The sequence below is a fragment of the Mytilus galloprovincialis genome, chromosome 9, assembly GCF_965363235.1.
Source record: "Mytilus galloprovincialis chromosome 9, xbMytGall1.hap1.1, whole genome shotgun sequence".
NCBI classification, from domain to species: domain Eukaryota; kingdom Metazoa; phylum Mollusca; class Bivalvia; order Mytilida; family Mytilidae; genus Mytilus; species Mytilus galloprovincialis.
This window is the reverse complement of record NC_134846.1, coordinates 41,095,984-41,111,239: the sequence shown is the minus strand read 5'-3', so window position 1 is coordinate 41,111,239 and position 15,256 is coordinate 41,095,984. Positions and strand designations below refer to the sequence as shown.

Sequence of the window (15,256 nt, the reverse complement as noted above, 5' to 3'; positions counted from 1 at the left end):
GATTTGTTTACCTAACATGCAGTGTGCGTTCCTTCAGAGAGTGTTGTTGCTGTGTTTTAGTTCTTAGTAATGTAAACTTCTACTATTACACCTTTTAAAATTCACGGTAGGTATAGTGTCCGGCTAGGATCGTGGTTTTTCGAGTAATTTGATCGGGCTTTTTCGAGTGTGACCACTTTTTTTCGAGTGAATATGATTAAAAATGTAAACAAACAGACTTCTTTTCTAACAAGACGTGATATAGAAGCTTAAACTTGATATACAAGGTTATACATGGAATGTTAGCATTTGAAATAAAAAGATATCATCATTCTGACATTGCTTTTCGTTACAAAAGGTAAATTTAGCCTAAAAGTGCTTTTATTCCAAAATACCGAATAAAGCCATTTTCATACACATAATGTACCAATGCAAATGTCGTCGGAAATGAAAACATGGAATCTATATATCCTTAAGCCCCAGTCCCACTAGACCACGATCGCACCACGCTCACCGCGATCTAAATTAAATTCAGATCGTGGTGAGGTCGCGGTATGAGCGGCATGACAATGTAAATTTTCGTTGCTTTCAAGATGCTACTACGTCCTCATTACGCTTCTACAACGATCCCGCTACGATTATAACACGTTCGCACCGCGCTTATTCTGCGACCTTACTACGCTTATCAAGATCTTTCGACGCTCATCACGTTCTCACTACGACCATACCACGAGTTTTCCGATTGCAACACGATCTTACTACGATTCTACTGCGATTATAGCACGTTCTTCCCACGATTACACTACGTTCAAACCGCGATCTTACTGCGCTCTCAGCAATAACGTCAACATCGTGTTCCATATCAATACAGAGACCGTTGGTTTTCCCGTTTGAATGATTTTACACTAGTAATTTTTGGGGCCATTTATAGCTTGCTGTTCGGTGTGAGCCAAGAATCCGTGTTGAAGGCCGAACCTTGGCCTATAATGGTTTACTTTTATAAATTGTTACTTGGATGGAGAGTTGTCTCATTGGCACTCATACCACATCTTCCTATATCTATTGACACATCTGTGTCATCTCTGCTATCGTTCTCTAACATATCGTCATTTGAGCTTTATGGACCAGCAATAGGTTGTAATTTAGGTTGGATTGGTCGGTCCGACATCTCTGCTTGATCAGGATTCGTTACTTTGCTACCTCTGCCTCGAGCTCTACATCAACCCCTACCACCACGCCCACGTATTCTAGTAGATTTTGGTGGCATGACTGTATTGTTTCCGAGAAATATACTTATTAATCAGAAATAGAAGTAATGGAACTGTATTGATATGGAACACGATGTTGACGTTAATGCTGAGAACGTAGTAAGATCGCGGTATGAACGTAGTATAATCGTGGTAAGAACGTGCTATAATCGCAGTAAGATCGTGTTGCAGTCGGATAACTCGTGGTATGGTCGTAGTGAGAACGTGAAGAGCGTAGAAAGATCTTGATAAGCGTAGTGAGGTCGCAGAATAAGCGCGGTGAGAACGTGGTATAAACGTAGCGGGAACGTTGTAGAAGCATAGTGAGGACGTAGTAGCATCGTGAAAGTGTGGAAATTAACATTTTCATGCCGCTCATACCGCGACCTCACCACGATCTGAATTTATTTTAGATCGTGGTGAGCGTGGTGCGATCGTGGTCTAGTGGGACTGGGGCTTTAGATATACAAACACTTTAAGCCCCAGTCCCACTAGAACACGATCGCACCACGCTTAAATTCAGATCGTGGTGAGGTCGCGGAATGAGCGGCATAAAAATGTAAATTTTCGTTGCTTTCACGATGCTAAAAAAGCAGAAAAATTCAAAACCGCTTGTGATTGGTCGGTTCATAGTTCATAGGGTCATTCACTCTCTAGATTTTACATTAATCATTTGTGACTCTTTAGACTTATCCTTCACTGTTTTATGCAAATTATCTAAAACGGAAGTAGTTGTATTTTGTAGGAGGACTAAAACGATCACATGAAAATTCATTGACAAATCTTGTGTACTGGGGGTAAGGGGTACTCTAAGGGTAATACAATGCATATCATCTGAAAGATAAACTTTTCATGAATCGAATGGATTATGGGACTGAATTGACAGAGAAATAAGGGTTTTAAGCGGAGAGGTAAAACAAGTAGATGGGTACCTTCTCGTAAATATACGTTGATAGTGGGTCTTCCAATGGATAGAAACAAGTGCCTGTGGGAAGGCTTTTCTCTGTTAGATATTCCCGGAAACCATTAATAGCTGTGTTTGTTTACTTTTTGGTTTTATCTGTGTTTTTTTACGGATGTTTTATGATGGACCGTCGGTAACTTTTTCCCTAAAAAGAAAAGAGCAGATAGTAAGCCCTGAAACCTTGCAACAGTGCAACCTCGTGCTGTATGCCTTGTAATAATGAATGGATAAGTTTAGAGCCAGAAACGTTAACATTGTTAGGTAACTTTAACAGGCCCATGAATAGTTTAAAGGAATACAAATAAATAAATTATGATGAAATATATTTGCACCTTGATTAAACATTTTTCCTGTAGCGTGTTTTGTCTACCTAGGTTCTCGCATAAACAGTATTTCGGTTAAATCTATTAAAACACTTACCATTGAAAAAAAGTTCTTTAAAGCAAAAGAAAACGAGACCGGGTCTGATTAAAAATAATTAAATCAAATCTCAATATTTCATTATGTTATAACTTGACATATCTAAAACACGGTTTTTGCTTTCACCAAAAACCTAAAATACACACACAAAGTTGAGATAAGATGATACATGAGTCAGTAGAAAGCATTGCGAATTATCGTAGCAATTTACTTTGAATTCGATCTTTATGTCGTTATGGGGACCAATTCTGGTGCCTTGTGAAAGTGGTGCATGCTACGTGTACGTCCTCGACTAATACAATTCACGGAACACTTGAGACCGTATATACCATAACATTTCTCATTATCGAACAAACCCTTATCTCCTGTGGTAGTCGACCCTCCCCATTTTTCATCCCAGTAGCCATCAGCTACAATAATCAGTGTTTCATGTTAAAAAAATGGAATAAATGCATCATTCTTGATTTTACATTTATACTTCTCTCAACATTTGATCTGACCGTGTTGCATTTATACTTGTATAACTTTTGAATCCTTTCGGATGTATAATTATGGTATGCATACCAACTTGCAAATATTACGTATACACATGCGCATTTAAATTGGTTGCTATACAAAACAAATATAAAATGATATCCGGCGTTTTAATAAATCAAACGGGTACACAAAATAGTTGAGGTTAACCGATAGAATAAGGAAACCGTTATTAAAAAGTGACTACATGGTAAGTAGAGATTTAAAAAATAATAAAAACTGCACGTGTAAAACTAGTTCATATTTACAATAACTATTTTCTTTCTTTTGAAAACACCAAAATATATTCCATCTTCTGTTTTCGGCTTCATACTTTTATCTTTCATGCAAAATTGTAATAGCATCGATAGCAGGGATATGAAGTTGTCTAACTCTTTACAACGCATTGGAAATATTTGCGCAACACCAATTAACATGTTATTCAGAAGGAAACAAATAAACAGATATATGAAAACTATTGAATATTAACTAATATTCATATGTTCTGGGTTTCCGTACAAAAGCTGCATCCCAAAATACCTTATTGATCATGATTTTAAATATTATACTAAAGTATTTCAATTCTTTTGTAAAGAGACATACAAAAGGTAAAAATGGATGCTCTTTAAAAGAAGTCCCCATGGGTGACTGGGGAAACGAAATATGGTGACTTGGTCTTCTCCCGACCGGCAGTAAAGCGCTTGCCAAAGTGGGGCGTCCGTTTGGCTGTGCGGGATGTATCAAGTTTGCAGCCACGTCCGGTCAGAATGGGAACGTTAAATCCATGCCTCGTGTAAAGAGAGTGCCACGCTCTTTGCACGTTATGAACCCTTGCAAAACTCCTTGAGGTGGCCTGTTGCAAGGCCAAATTTCGGCCCCCTTCCAGTATACTCTCAGTTTCCAGTGACAGTCCAAATTTCCCCTATCATCATCACGGATGGTTTCTATTAATACAAGACAAATCTATTGTATTTATTGTTAACTTTTTGTCGTCCTGAACATGCATGGAATATTTTCCACTGGACGTTAAGCAACCAACAATCGATCATTGAATCAATCATTCTTTAAAAGATTTTTTGTATTTAAATTTACTTATTGTTGCTTAGTTCCTAATGTCCAGTGGTTAATATTTCATAATGATGAGAAATATTCTTAGAATAATTCCAATAGGTAAGATCTGCAAAGTGCATTCGCCTGGAGAGAATGACGGAAAACTCGAATATTACTTTTAATTTGGTTTTGATCCTATCCATACATTGATACAATAACCGTGAGAAGTATATATATACGTGATGTCATTACTTTTAATATGGAATGTATAAGTGTTCTAGCAAAAAAAAACGTTTAAAAGAGAAAAAAATAGGTGAAAAGAACATTTCTTTTTTAAATATTTATTAAAAAAAATAGAAGGTAGGAATATTACCCAACCGCCTGTGGTTGTTTCTGGCATGCATAAACAAAATATTCCCCCGTCACTAAATTTAAATAAAAATCAGTATTTTAAATATTGCCCTGTTCTTTTTGATAACATATATGAAAGTGTGATTGTGCAAGACATTTACAGGGTTGTTTGTTTATTTTTTACAATTTCAAGCTTGAACCCATCCCACTTATAAATATAAAACAACAACCTTTGTAGACTAACACCTAAGTTATTCGGAGGCACATGTTGATTATTTTACCTAAATCGTTCACTGGCTTATTAAATTACAATTGTCTTATTGTTTCCTTAACATGCATGCTATCGCATAAAACCCTAATTTTACGTTTGCGTGCATGTAATTGGTATTTTATATCAAGTAGGATGCAGATTAAATCAAGTTATTTCATACGAAAATAATGAAGAACATGTCCTTTTTAATCAAATTAGGTTGAAAAGGTGAGCTATAAATATAAGTATATTGTTATGAATAAAAGGGGATGTTGTGTCACCATAGTGTCGGTGTGTCGCTTTCAAACTGTAATATAAAGAATAAAGTTTGCGAAACCAGATTAGAAGCGCGAATAAAAAACTTACAATTCTCAGAAGTACTGACTAAATAATGTGCTAGACAACCAAAAACATTTCATTAAACATAGACCTTAAAGACCTATCAATTAAGACAACTTAAATAGGAAGATGTTGTGAGATTGCTAATCAGATAACTATTCAACACATCCAAAATTACGCAAAAGTTAGATTTCAGTTTTTTCAAAAAAGAACAAAACCCATACCGCATAAGCAAGATAAATGGCCCCGGAATTATAAATGAAACAGAATGCAAGCGAAACAGTATTGTATATTAGATTTCCATGTTCAATGAAAGCCCATGCCCATTTTGTAAAAGTATGTCTACCTGAACTGAACAAACACTCGGACTATAGCGTGAATTTCTAGACAATTGTGCTTCTCTCCCATCGACCCTGTTCCTTGTTTCATCTGAGATTATTAATGGACTTTTCAAGATGACTAAACAACAGCAGCATAGTCATCTCTAACTGCACGTTCCACTCCTTGTGCACGATGTTATACTCATATAAAAGGGCAATAACATAATTATGTATATAATAGAAAGCATGAATTATATAAATGGCTTGTCATTAACACTTAAGTAACATTTAGCAGAAGTGTGTTTTTTTTTGCTCCTGCCATGTATTATGTCCTGGAAGTTATAATACTTTTCATTTTAGTTCACCACATCTCAAATAACCCAATCGATTCAAATCGAAGATTGCCAAACTATGTCAGCTCTATCAAACACTATTTATGAATTTAACACATAGTTGGACGAGTTATTAGGTAAATATATTCACACTCGTAATTTCGGAAAAAACATATTTAAATTTAGGTGTCTTACGAAAAGTTTAAACGCTACACCTAAACATCTTTAAACTCCTGGTCATATATAAAATAAGTATATTCTGTTCATAAAAGTGTGACGAAAAGTATGTGTGTTCCTTAAAATTTTTTTCAAAAACTGTGAAGAATTGAAAAAAAACAGTTAGTTTCCGACAGAAGGTGTCCACGTGTAACACTTCACTTTAGTGAAACTGCTGCCTATTTATTGCGCCATTTTGTTTGTTTGTCCATTAAAAACAATTAGACAAAAATCTATTCTGTACAAACAGGCGGGCGGACGCACAAGACGGATAGTGTTGTGCTATTGATATGTTCACGCCTTAATGTTTAACCTGTCATGGATAGATTAAAGCCTTATTGTTATTGATAAAAATACATGCAACAACAGCTTTTTGTTTGAATTAAAGACATCATTGTTATTTTTAAAATAGACAACATATCATTTACTTTTTTTTTGTGATTTCTATCTTATTCACAGGACCACCTAAAAGTTAAAGTTACTGGTGTATGGCTATTGATTATAATGTTTTGTGCATTATCAGTTGAAGGTAGGATGGTTATATCCAATAGGATTTACTTATTACTTTGCTGCAAATGAAATGAAAGACAAAATATTTAACAAAACATTTAAATACGCTATTCAAATTATTTACTTATTTATCATACTGTTTTGTGAAAATGTGCTTTCAATATAATTACATTTGACCTAAATGCTTGCAATTTGTCTAAAATTCTCTGAAAAGACAATAGTATGTAATTGGTTTCATTTATCTTAATATAAAAATCTACGCGATAAAAAGTAAGGTATTGTTATTGGAAACGTTATGGTTGTAGACATGCACACCCAAGAGACGACAAAATTAACACATCGACAACCCAGTAAAATTATTTTGAATTCTTATCCTATTTGTTACGTTTTAATTGCAAACTATAATTCGAACTCCATATACAAACAGAAACGTATCATAGCTACATGCACCATTTATACCAAACTATACATAACTACAATTTAATCACATGTGCATTATCACTATTTAGGAGCAACTTATGGCCAACATTGTACAATAAACGCAAATTGCACAGACGATGAGAACATATGTGTTGGTAACAACTGTACATGCTCCAGTACTGCATTTAGAAGAAATAATACCGAATGTGCTACAAGTAAGTTTTAATGAAGTCTAGATTATATTCTGCAATTTTGCATTGTATATGGACTACAAATGTAGCAACAACAACTAAGATATACATAATGGTTCTCTCCTGCATCAATAAAAAAAACCTGACCGCCATGAAGTATCTAAATTTGTGTAGTGATTGAAAGTGGCGTTTAACAACAACAAGTTATCACTCAGAGTGAATATTATGCAAATCAACTATGATACATTGCATATGCTTCCACACCATAATTTTGGAGTTTTTATGATTTTAAAACAATATGTATTTTTCGAAATTTTTTAATAAAAAAAAAAAAAAATTTTCCCAAATTAATTGGCAAATAATAAAATAAAAAAAAACACATATATATCTACATATTATGCACAACAACTGTTTTTGATTTTATCGATAGCCTATATAAATTTGTCTTTTACGAAAGAGAACAGACGGACGGACAAAGTGAAAACTTTTGGGATCTAAAAACATGATATGTATAGTATGTATATTTTTCTTACAGAAATTGATTTGAATGCAGTTTGTGGAGAATCGACTTACATATGTGCAGATTCCCTTGCAGAATGTCAAAATGATACAGAATACAAATGCTTATGCAAAGACAATAATTTTGAAAATAAAACTGGTCTCTGTTCACCACGTAAGATATTATATATCACCGCTCTTGTTATCTAGAGGAAAACTAACTATAATACCCCTAATTCAGTATTTCTTAAAGGTGAAATGACACAGGGAGGAGAATCTTATCAAAAGAATAAATTATACATATTAGTAGGTTTGACTGATAATTGCTGACGTAACGTCTAGTCGACGATATAAATTAAACAAAACTTGAAAAATATATTAGATTCTATTATGAAAAATTAAAAAAAAAATCATTGTGTACCAATGTAAACACTTTGAGCAACTTAAAACTCTCGTTATCTTAAGAATTATGCTCAGACATATGAAATGTGACAGGCCCGCATTTACAAAATGTTACAGTAGGAGGTAAACAGTTAAAAGAAAAACAAAGATGTGAGATGACCAAGTCTTAATTATGTTACCAAAGGAGTAGGTTCAGTAAGACCCCTTTTTGGCCCCAAAATATAGCAGTTTTACAAAATGGTGAAAATGTAATCTTTTAGTTATTTACTGGAAAGAAGAATGCTTCTGCTACATAAATATGGGCTGTTTTCGACAATACAATGCACATATATCGGGTCATTAAGTCATGCAAAATTACTGAAATCTTCACAATTTGAGCATTTTAGTCAACTTTAGACGGTTTTCGTCTTAAATGAAAGTGGGCGCATTCGTGTTCATTCATAATACATTTGTATTGAAATGTAAGTTGTATTTGATTATAATACATAACATATACATAAAGGTTGAGGGTGAACACGGATGTGGCCACTTTCATTTTGACACTGAAAAGTGACGGTTTTTGGCATATTTGATAGATCGGAGCGTTTGTAATTACTAAATCAGTTAAAATCTTTCACACAAACTAATTGCAGAAATTGAAATAGATAATAAGTTGTTTAAAAATTGACCCAAATCTTTCGTTAGATGAATCTGAAATTTGAGGCCAAAATCGGCCCTTACCGGTCCTACTCCTTTTACTACTCTTATGAAAGGCACACAATTTATCTTTTCTTATATATCAGAATTTGCAGAACGATGTATTCCACCTTTTTATTCATCACCAGAGGCATAGAACAGAAGATCCGAAACACAATAACGTCATTGGTAATAAAAGTCATCGCGGATCCGCGGATTAAAATTAAATTACACTGATGCCATCAATCGGTAGAGGTTAGCATGAACTATAAAGCAATTTCATAGTAAAATTGCAACTTGTTCTGTTTGGTGGAAACAGTATAAAACAGGAGGCAGTGTGTTTTACTGACAGAATGTATATTACTAATGACATAAAACGTAAGAAAAAATCTACTCAAGACATATTATCTCCCTTTGTGTTGGCTTGTAACTAGAGTACATAATTATCAAAATACATAATTTTACTAATAATTGGTGTATATTCTTTGTATCCTGTACTGTTGAAATATATATCATTGTTAAATTTATTACAGGAATAGCATTTAATGTTACATGTGATAATACAGATTCTGCAGCTAGCCAATGTTCACAAGCCAACATGGGATGTCTCAACGATGGTTCGGGGATATACAGATGTTTGTGTAACAGTGACTATTACGAAAGTAACGGGACTTGCTATGACAGTAAGATAGAATATATTTTAATCACTAATAATAGACCAAAAAGAATTATGAATAGAATAAGATGTATGGTATACGTTAATGAGACAGGAACCCAAATGACCGTGCGAAACCCGAATGTGCAGTCAAGATTATTAAAAAGCTTCGCAGTCTAGTGAGGTTCCTTAGACAACATTACTTCTCAAACAACACAAGTAAAATTTTCCATTGATTTTGACCAAGAAAATGTAATTTACAACTCGGAGTACTACATGTATGTGTATTACAGAAGTCCCGTTGTAATTAGATCAAGCATGGTTAATTCCGCAATAGCAGTTCTTAAGAAAACGGCTTTTTTGGACACGAGCAACAATATTAATCCACTGAATACATGCAGATGACACTCAAGTTATATATATATAATATTTTTTAAAGTAATTTGATGTATTGCTGTTGAGAAAATCCAGTCTTATTCTATGGCATTAAGTTATATAAACTTTTGAAAAAGGGGGGAAACCATACACACACTTCAAAGTAATAAAAGACATTGACATGCGTGCGCTTGCTCGTCATCTTGTATGGCTGGATTTTTTTGTTTGATACATATTTTTTTTATCGTAAATAGAAAAAGGGTTGACTGTAAAACACATTTTTCCAATTTTATATTTTATTATTTTATTAACAGGAAAGAAACCATATGAAGATTGTGATAAAGGACAATGTGTCGTTCATGCTACATGTATCGTGAATTGCACGTGTGACATGGGGTATAAAGCGTCACCAATAGTTAGTCCTACTCAGTGTAAGTGTTGTTTATCATTAGGGAGCAACCATTTAACATCAAAAGGGGGAGTATGTTTTTTTAGTCAGAACTTTTGTTTTCGCTTTTACGCGAACATATATTTAGTTTTTCGAAGCTACAACTAATTAATTTTTTTTTCAATATTTAACACTATCAGGTATGAGGGAAATTTGCATTCACAATCAGTTGATGATATAATATTTATTAGAAAAAAACCATAACCCACCTAACACTCAAATGTACTGTAAATGTGCTGTAAATGTACTGTAAATGGTCGTTGCCTTATTAATCAGTTATAATAATTTGAGTCTATTCTATATCTTGTGCTAGCCTTGAGGAAAATTAATTGATACTCCCGGTACGCCCCAGACCGAATCTATCTTTTTAAAGTATTGACATTAGAAAAAAAGTAAATTTTTTAACAGATACAAAAAAAAAAGGGAAATGCAGGGTAATAATTATCTTATTATCAAACGACTTACAACAATTTTTGCAGAATGTTTTTTGAAGACAGTACAATACTTTCCAAATAAATATAATCTTCAAAATTGTTTTGCTTACTAATGTATTGGGGAAAATCAGGGAGATACATTTGCGTACTTGTATCAATCATTCCAAGAAATGAAATAGCCGTGATTGTTTTGTTTTTTACTTTTTAACATATAGATATAAGAAGATGTGGTATGAGTGCCAAATGAGACAACTCTCCATCCAAATAACAATTTTATAAAAGTAAACCATAATACATGTATTTCAAAACAGTGCAAATATTGTATGATTTTCAGTTTTATCCAAAAGACATGATACATGTATACTCAGATTTTGTATTTCACCACTTATTGTATAGCGTCTAGTAAAGGTAAATCGTAGGTTTTAAAGACCATTAATCAAAAAGCTGTCATAGATTTTTATGTTATTTACAAATATATGGCAGTTTTGAATATTGATAATCAAATTTGTCAATCTTCTTCCAGGCAATGGTGCTGAGAGAGAAACAGTTTCGATATTATATATTTTAGCAATTGTAAAGGTTTTTAGTCAGATGCTATTCTCCGTTTGAGTGTCAATTTCTGTTCATTTTGTTTATGACGAATACCATCTTTTAAATTTAAGGAGGCTCGAGGGTACACACATTTCAAAAAAAAATTAAACATTTTTTGTCATTATTAATTTTATTCATACACTATTAAATCTTACTTTATGATATGGAAAAAAATCTACCAAAAAAATCAATTCGTTTTAACCCGAGATGAGTTTGAAAATGTTTATATCATTGAAAAAAACCCTCCAAATTATCTTCCTTTGGTGCAAAAATACCATTTGTTTTGCATCAAAATTGAAATATCCCGGTGACTTATATTTTTTATTATTATTTTCAAATAACCTGTACTTAAACTAAAAAAATATGGAATTAGAAGATTTCTGTAATTCAGTTCTTTATTTATTTCAATATTACCTATATTTCTCCTACTAGTATATTAACAAAAATGCATGCTTTTTTCGAAGGCAGATTGTCAGCTTAAATGAACGGTGACTCCATATTTTTATTTTATTTTTCTATTAAATATATGATAAAGTTCATTTATAGAAAGAAAAAAAATACTTGGAAATCCTATATCTTTAAGATAATTATATTGTATGTTGAATGTAACTGAAGTATTTTTTAATGAAATCTTTAATTAAATCTACAACACTAAATATAAGAGAAGTTTAAGATACGGGTATACTATGTAGATAGTTACTTTTACAAGCGCGCGTAAGAACTCTTTTTAGTACTATATATAATATTTAAATATTAAGCAGATTAGTTTCTTTTATTTCATAATATATTTTAGATTAATTAATTTATTAGACTGAGTGCATGCATACAAGTATACGATATCTCATGATTCAAACGACTGCAGTTGGTATTTATTCAAGTCCTTTGATTTTTACAATTCGCATAATACACAAAAAAAAAAAAAAAAAAAAAAAAAAAAAAAACCTCATTGGACAATTGTTTTATTTCCTGTTAACTCCAGGCATAACATATTTGCCACTGGACTTTAAGCAACCAACAATGAATCAATCACTCTTAACTCGGCATTAATTTGAAGGTTATATTTCAAATTGTGTTATACATTTCTGCAATTGTATAGCAAATAATTGTGATACTAACATACATGGGAAAATATATATGGTGTGTTATTTGTGTTAAGTATACTTTTTTTAGTATATTAAGTGTGTCACTATGTTAAATATACATTGTATGTATAATTATTTGATTGGTTTGTTATACGGCAACCAGATAGCAACCCAGACAAACAACGTATATAAATATATATAACAGTGTATGAACTTTATTTCTAATGCTTGCGGTTACATGTGTGATGTATTTTATATAATAAATAATTTCAAGACATGCATTGTATTGTCGCCAATGTCTGAAATGCTATTAAAGCAATCGAATGATAGCACTTTGTTTTCACAAATGTTTTAGAAATAATTAAATATTATCCCATGTTTTAATTTGCATCTTAATCCTTATTCATTAACAATGCCATTATTTCCCAAACGACACCAAGTTTTTCTTTTGGCACAAGCTATGTCTCTTTTCTTGGCGACTTGTTTTTCTATTCGTGTGAGGCAACATTCCAGCAGCGCCTTCAAATAAACAGCAAATCTTCCCTTTGATACGACGTTCAAGAGTTTGCGTTTCATATCATTGTCATTGATAGAAAGTCGCCTTGATAAAACAGAATCGTTTTACCCAACGGTTCCTCGTGGTAAAACTGAAGTAATCAACTCAAAATGTTTACGGACGCAATCATGATTTCTTTGACCACGGATCCAATATGTTCTGATTGTCATAAAAATGAAGCCATACTCATGACTTAATTTATGTTCTCTTTTCTGCGATTGAAGATAATAAAATTTGTAATGGTCATTAGTAACACGATGAATGCAACCCGTATAACAGCCTTTTCTACCCATCCTGTGTAGTTGTGGTCTGGATAGGTTAGTGTTGCTCCCTTTCAGGTTGTCTATCTGGTGTTATTTTTCTTCTCCATCATCGTATTTTATAAAGGTATGTTCAGGGTTCTCGCCATCTAAGTTTTTTTTTGACACGACGTATGAGAAAGGTAACATCTCATTAAATTGAATTAAGAATTGAAAGGTGAATGCACCAAAGAGACAAATTCAATGTTCAACCCGACCAAAGAGCCGAAAACAGCCGAAAGCTACCAATGGATATTCAACTAAGCATGCAAATCATGCACCAGATGATGAGCCCAAAACACAAATTTATACTGGTTCAGTAATAGTTATCCCCTGAAGACGCGGTGTGTCAGTGTAAGATCACCCCGATGGCCGGAGGCCAGAGGGTAATCTAACACTGACACACCAAGTCCGAATGGGATAACTATTTTACATCCAAGCTGTTTCAGACAAGACGAAAAAACATTTAAAATTCATAAAGTCTAGTTTAGAACGCCACACAACCATTATAATATACTTTATATATAACTACTACATAATCTATACCCTTTATGACCCCCGAACACGATGATTGAATATGAAACCATGTCAAAACGCCCCACTGGCCAATCGGCCCACACTAATTCGCCCCTTTCTAAAAACATCGCCCCACTCTTGTTTACCAACTCGCATCACTTTTGAAAAAAGGTAAAATCTCATTGAACAATCAGTCTAACAACTCACTTATTTACGAAAAGGGTTAAAACACTTTGAATAAAGGTCTGCCAACTCACACCACTTATGAAAATATCTTGCTTCCTTTTAGGATGTTAAGTTACTAATAGGTGGTATCCAGTCGTCCCGGTGTAGGGGTATGTGTCATGGGTTGATATGCTAAATGTCTTGAGTTCGAATTCCAGCATAGACACTGGATTTTTTCTACATAAATTTTGATCGATAGTCTTTTCCGTATAAATGATTATAAGTTTTATAGTGGATTTTCCATTCCATCTAAAATGTTACAGAACAAAGGAAAGCATACAAAACAAAGAAACTTAAGCTTGGGTGATCTTGTAGGGGTGATCCAGCTCAGATCACCCCTGGTAGAACAAAGGAGCTGGGATGTAGATAAAATTAACGTCACATTTGACTTTAATTTTCAAAACATACAATTAACCAAAATTTAAAAATAACAAAACACAAAATACTTACAAATGCTAGAGGTCTAGGTTCCTCACTTAATAAAGGACCTTTCGTTTTGAATTTTCCTACAGATCGATATTTTTGCTATTTTGCTCTTCACAAAAAATAAGAATGTATATCTTTTGGTATCTGTTGGATATGTACTGATTGATCCTTTAGTCTGATAAAGCATGAATTATTCATTAGATGTAATTTCCTTTGAACTTACTTTCAGTAATTGTTGTATTAGAAGAGATGCGACAAAAAATAATACACTAGACACACCATAGTACTATAAAGACTACGAACCCAACAAAAACTTGGGATGATTTAAGGTTCTCCAGAAGGGTAAACAGATCCTGCTCTACCTGTTGCACCGTCGTGTTGCTCATATTATTACAAACCCGTAGTCTAGTCTAATTCAGTAGGTCACATTCGTGGACAGTGAACAGGATCACCGTGTAGAACGCCACATGCGGGGTGTCGGCTATGTTTGACACGGGGTGGCAATTTCGAAGCGAAGAAAAACTGTCAAAGTAAGTTCAAGTATCAAAATTTCTTTATTGAGAATTCTTAGTACCATATAATATACTGCACGGAAGGAACTGAAACACAATCTATTTCCTGCAAGCACAATCAGTCGTTTTCAGTGCTATGTTTTCTCAAACACCTCTCCCTAGTTTTCCGTGTTGCAGATTTTGAGGCTTCATATGCAAATTTCTGGATAAAAAACTACTTTAGACGACTTCCCTCTGCATCATTTATATAGAATTGAATTCCTTTTATTGAATTTAACCAAATATCAGCTTCATACTTAAAATTAATGGTTTTTAAAACTAGTTTTTCATCAAAATATTAAAGTGTCGCTCGGGGTGTCAGATTTTGCATCTCAAGGGGTAGAGGCTTCCAATAAAAAACGAATAGATTTGCATATGAATCTTGTAAATCGGTCTTTATCTGACACTTTTTAATTCAAAC

At 33.4% G+C, this 15,256-nt stretch overlaps 1 protein-coding gene across 1 annotated transcript; it reads left to right on the top strand.

Moving 5' to 3' along the window:
* The first annotated feature begins 3,283 nt into the window (after positions 1–3,283).
* Positions 3,284–12,618, top strand: LOC143046889 (uncharacterized). The gene is made up of 7 exons (XM_076219945.1): positions 3,284–3,334; positions 6,441–6,510; positions 7,001–7,126; positions 7,638–7,775; positions 9,211–9,360; positions 10,022–10,138; positions 11,113–12,618. Exons 1-7 carry the CDS (start codon positions 3,332–3,334, stop codon positions 11,196–11,198), a joined length of 690 nt encoding a protein of 229 aa, XP_076076060.1. The 5' UTR covers positions 3,284–3,331; the 3' UTR covers positions 11,199–12,618.
* Positions 12,619–15,256: the final 2,638 nt, after the last annotated feature.

What these genes read in the sequence shown, in the direction of transcription:
- LOC143046889 (XM_076219945.1), top strand. An exon ending in AACTGGTCTCTGTTCACCAC is followed by an intron (nt 7,776 to 9,210) that starts GTAAGATATTAT and finishes AATTTATTACAG; the next exon opens with GAATAGCATTTAATGTTACA. An exon ending in TAACGGGACTTGCTATGACA is followed by an intron (nt 9,361 to 10,021) that starts GTAAGATAGAAT and finishes TTTTATTAACAG; the next exon opens with GAAAGAAACCATATGAAGAT.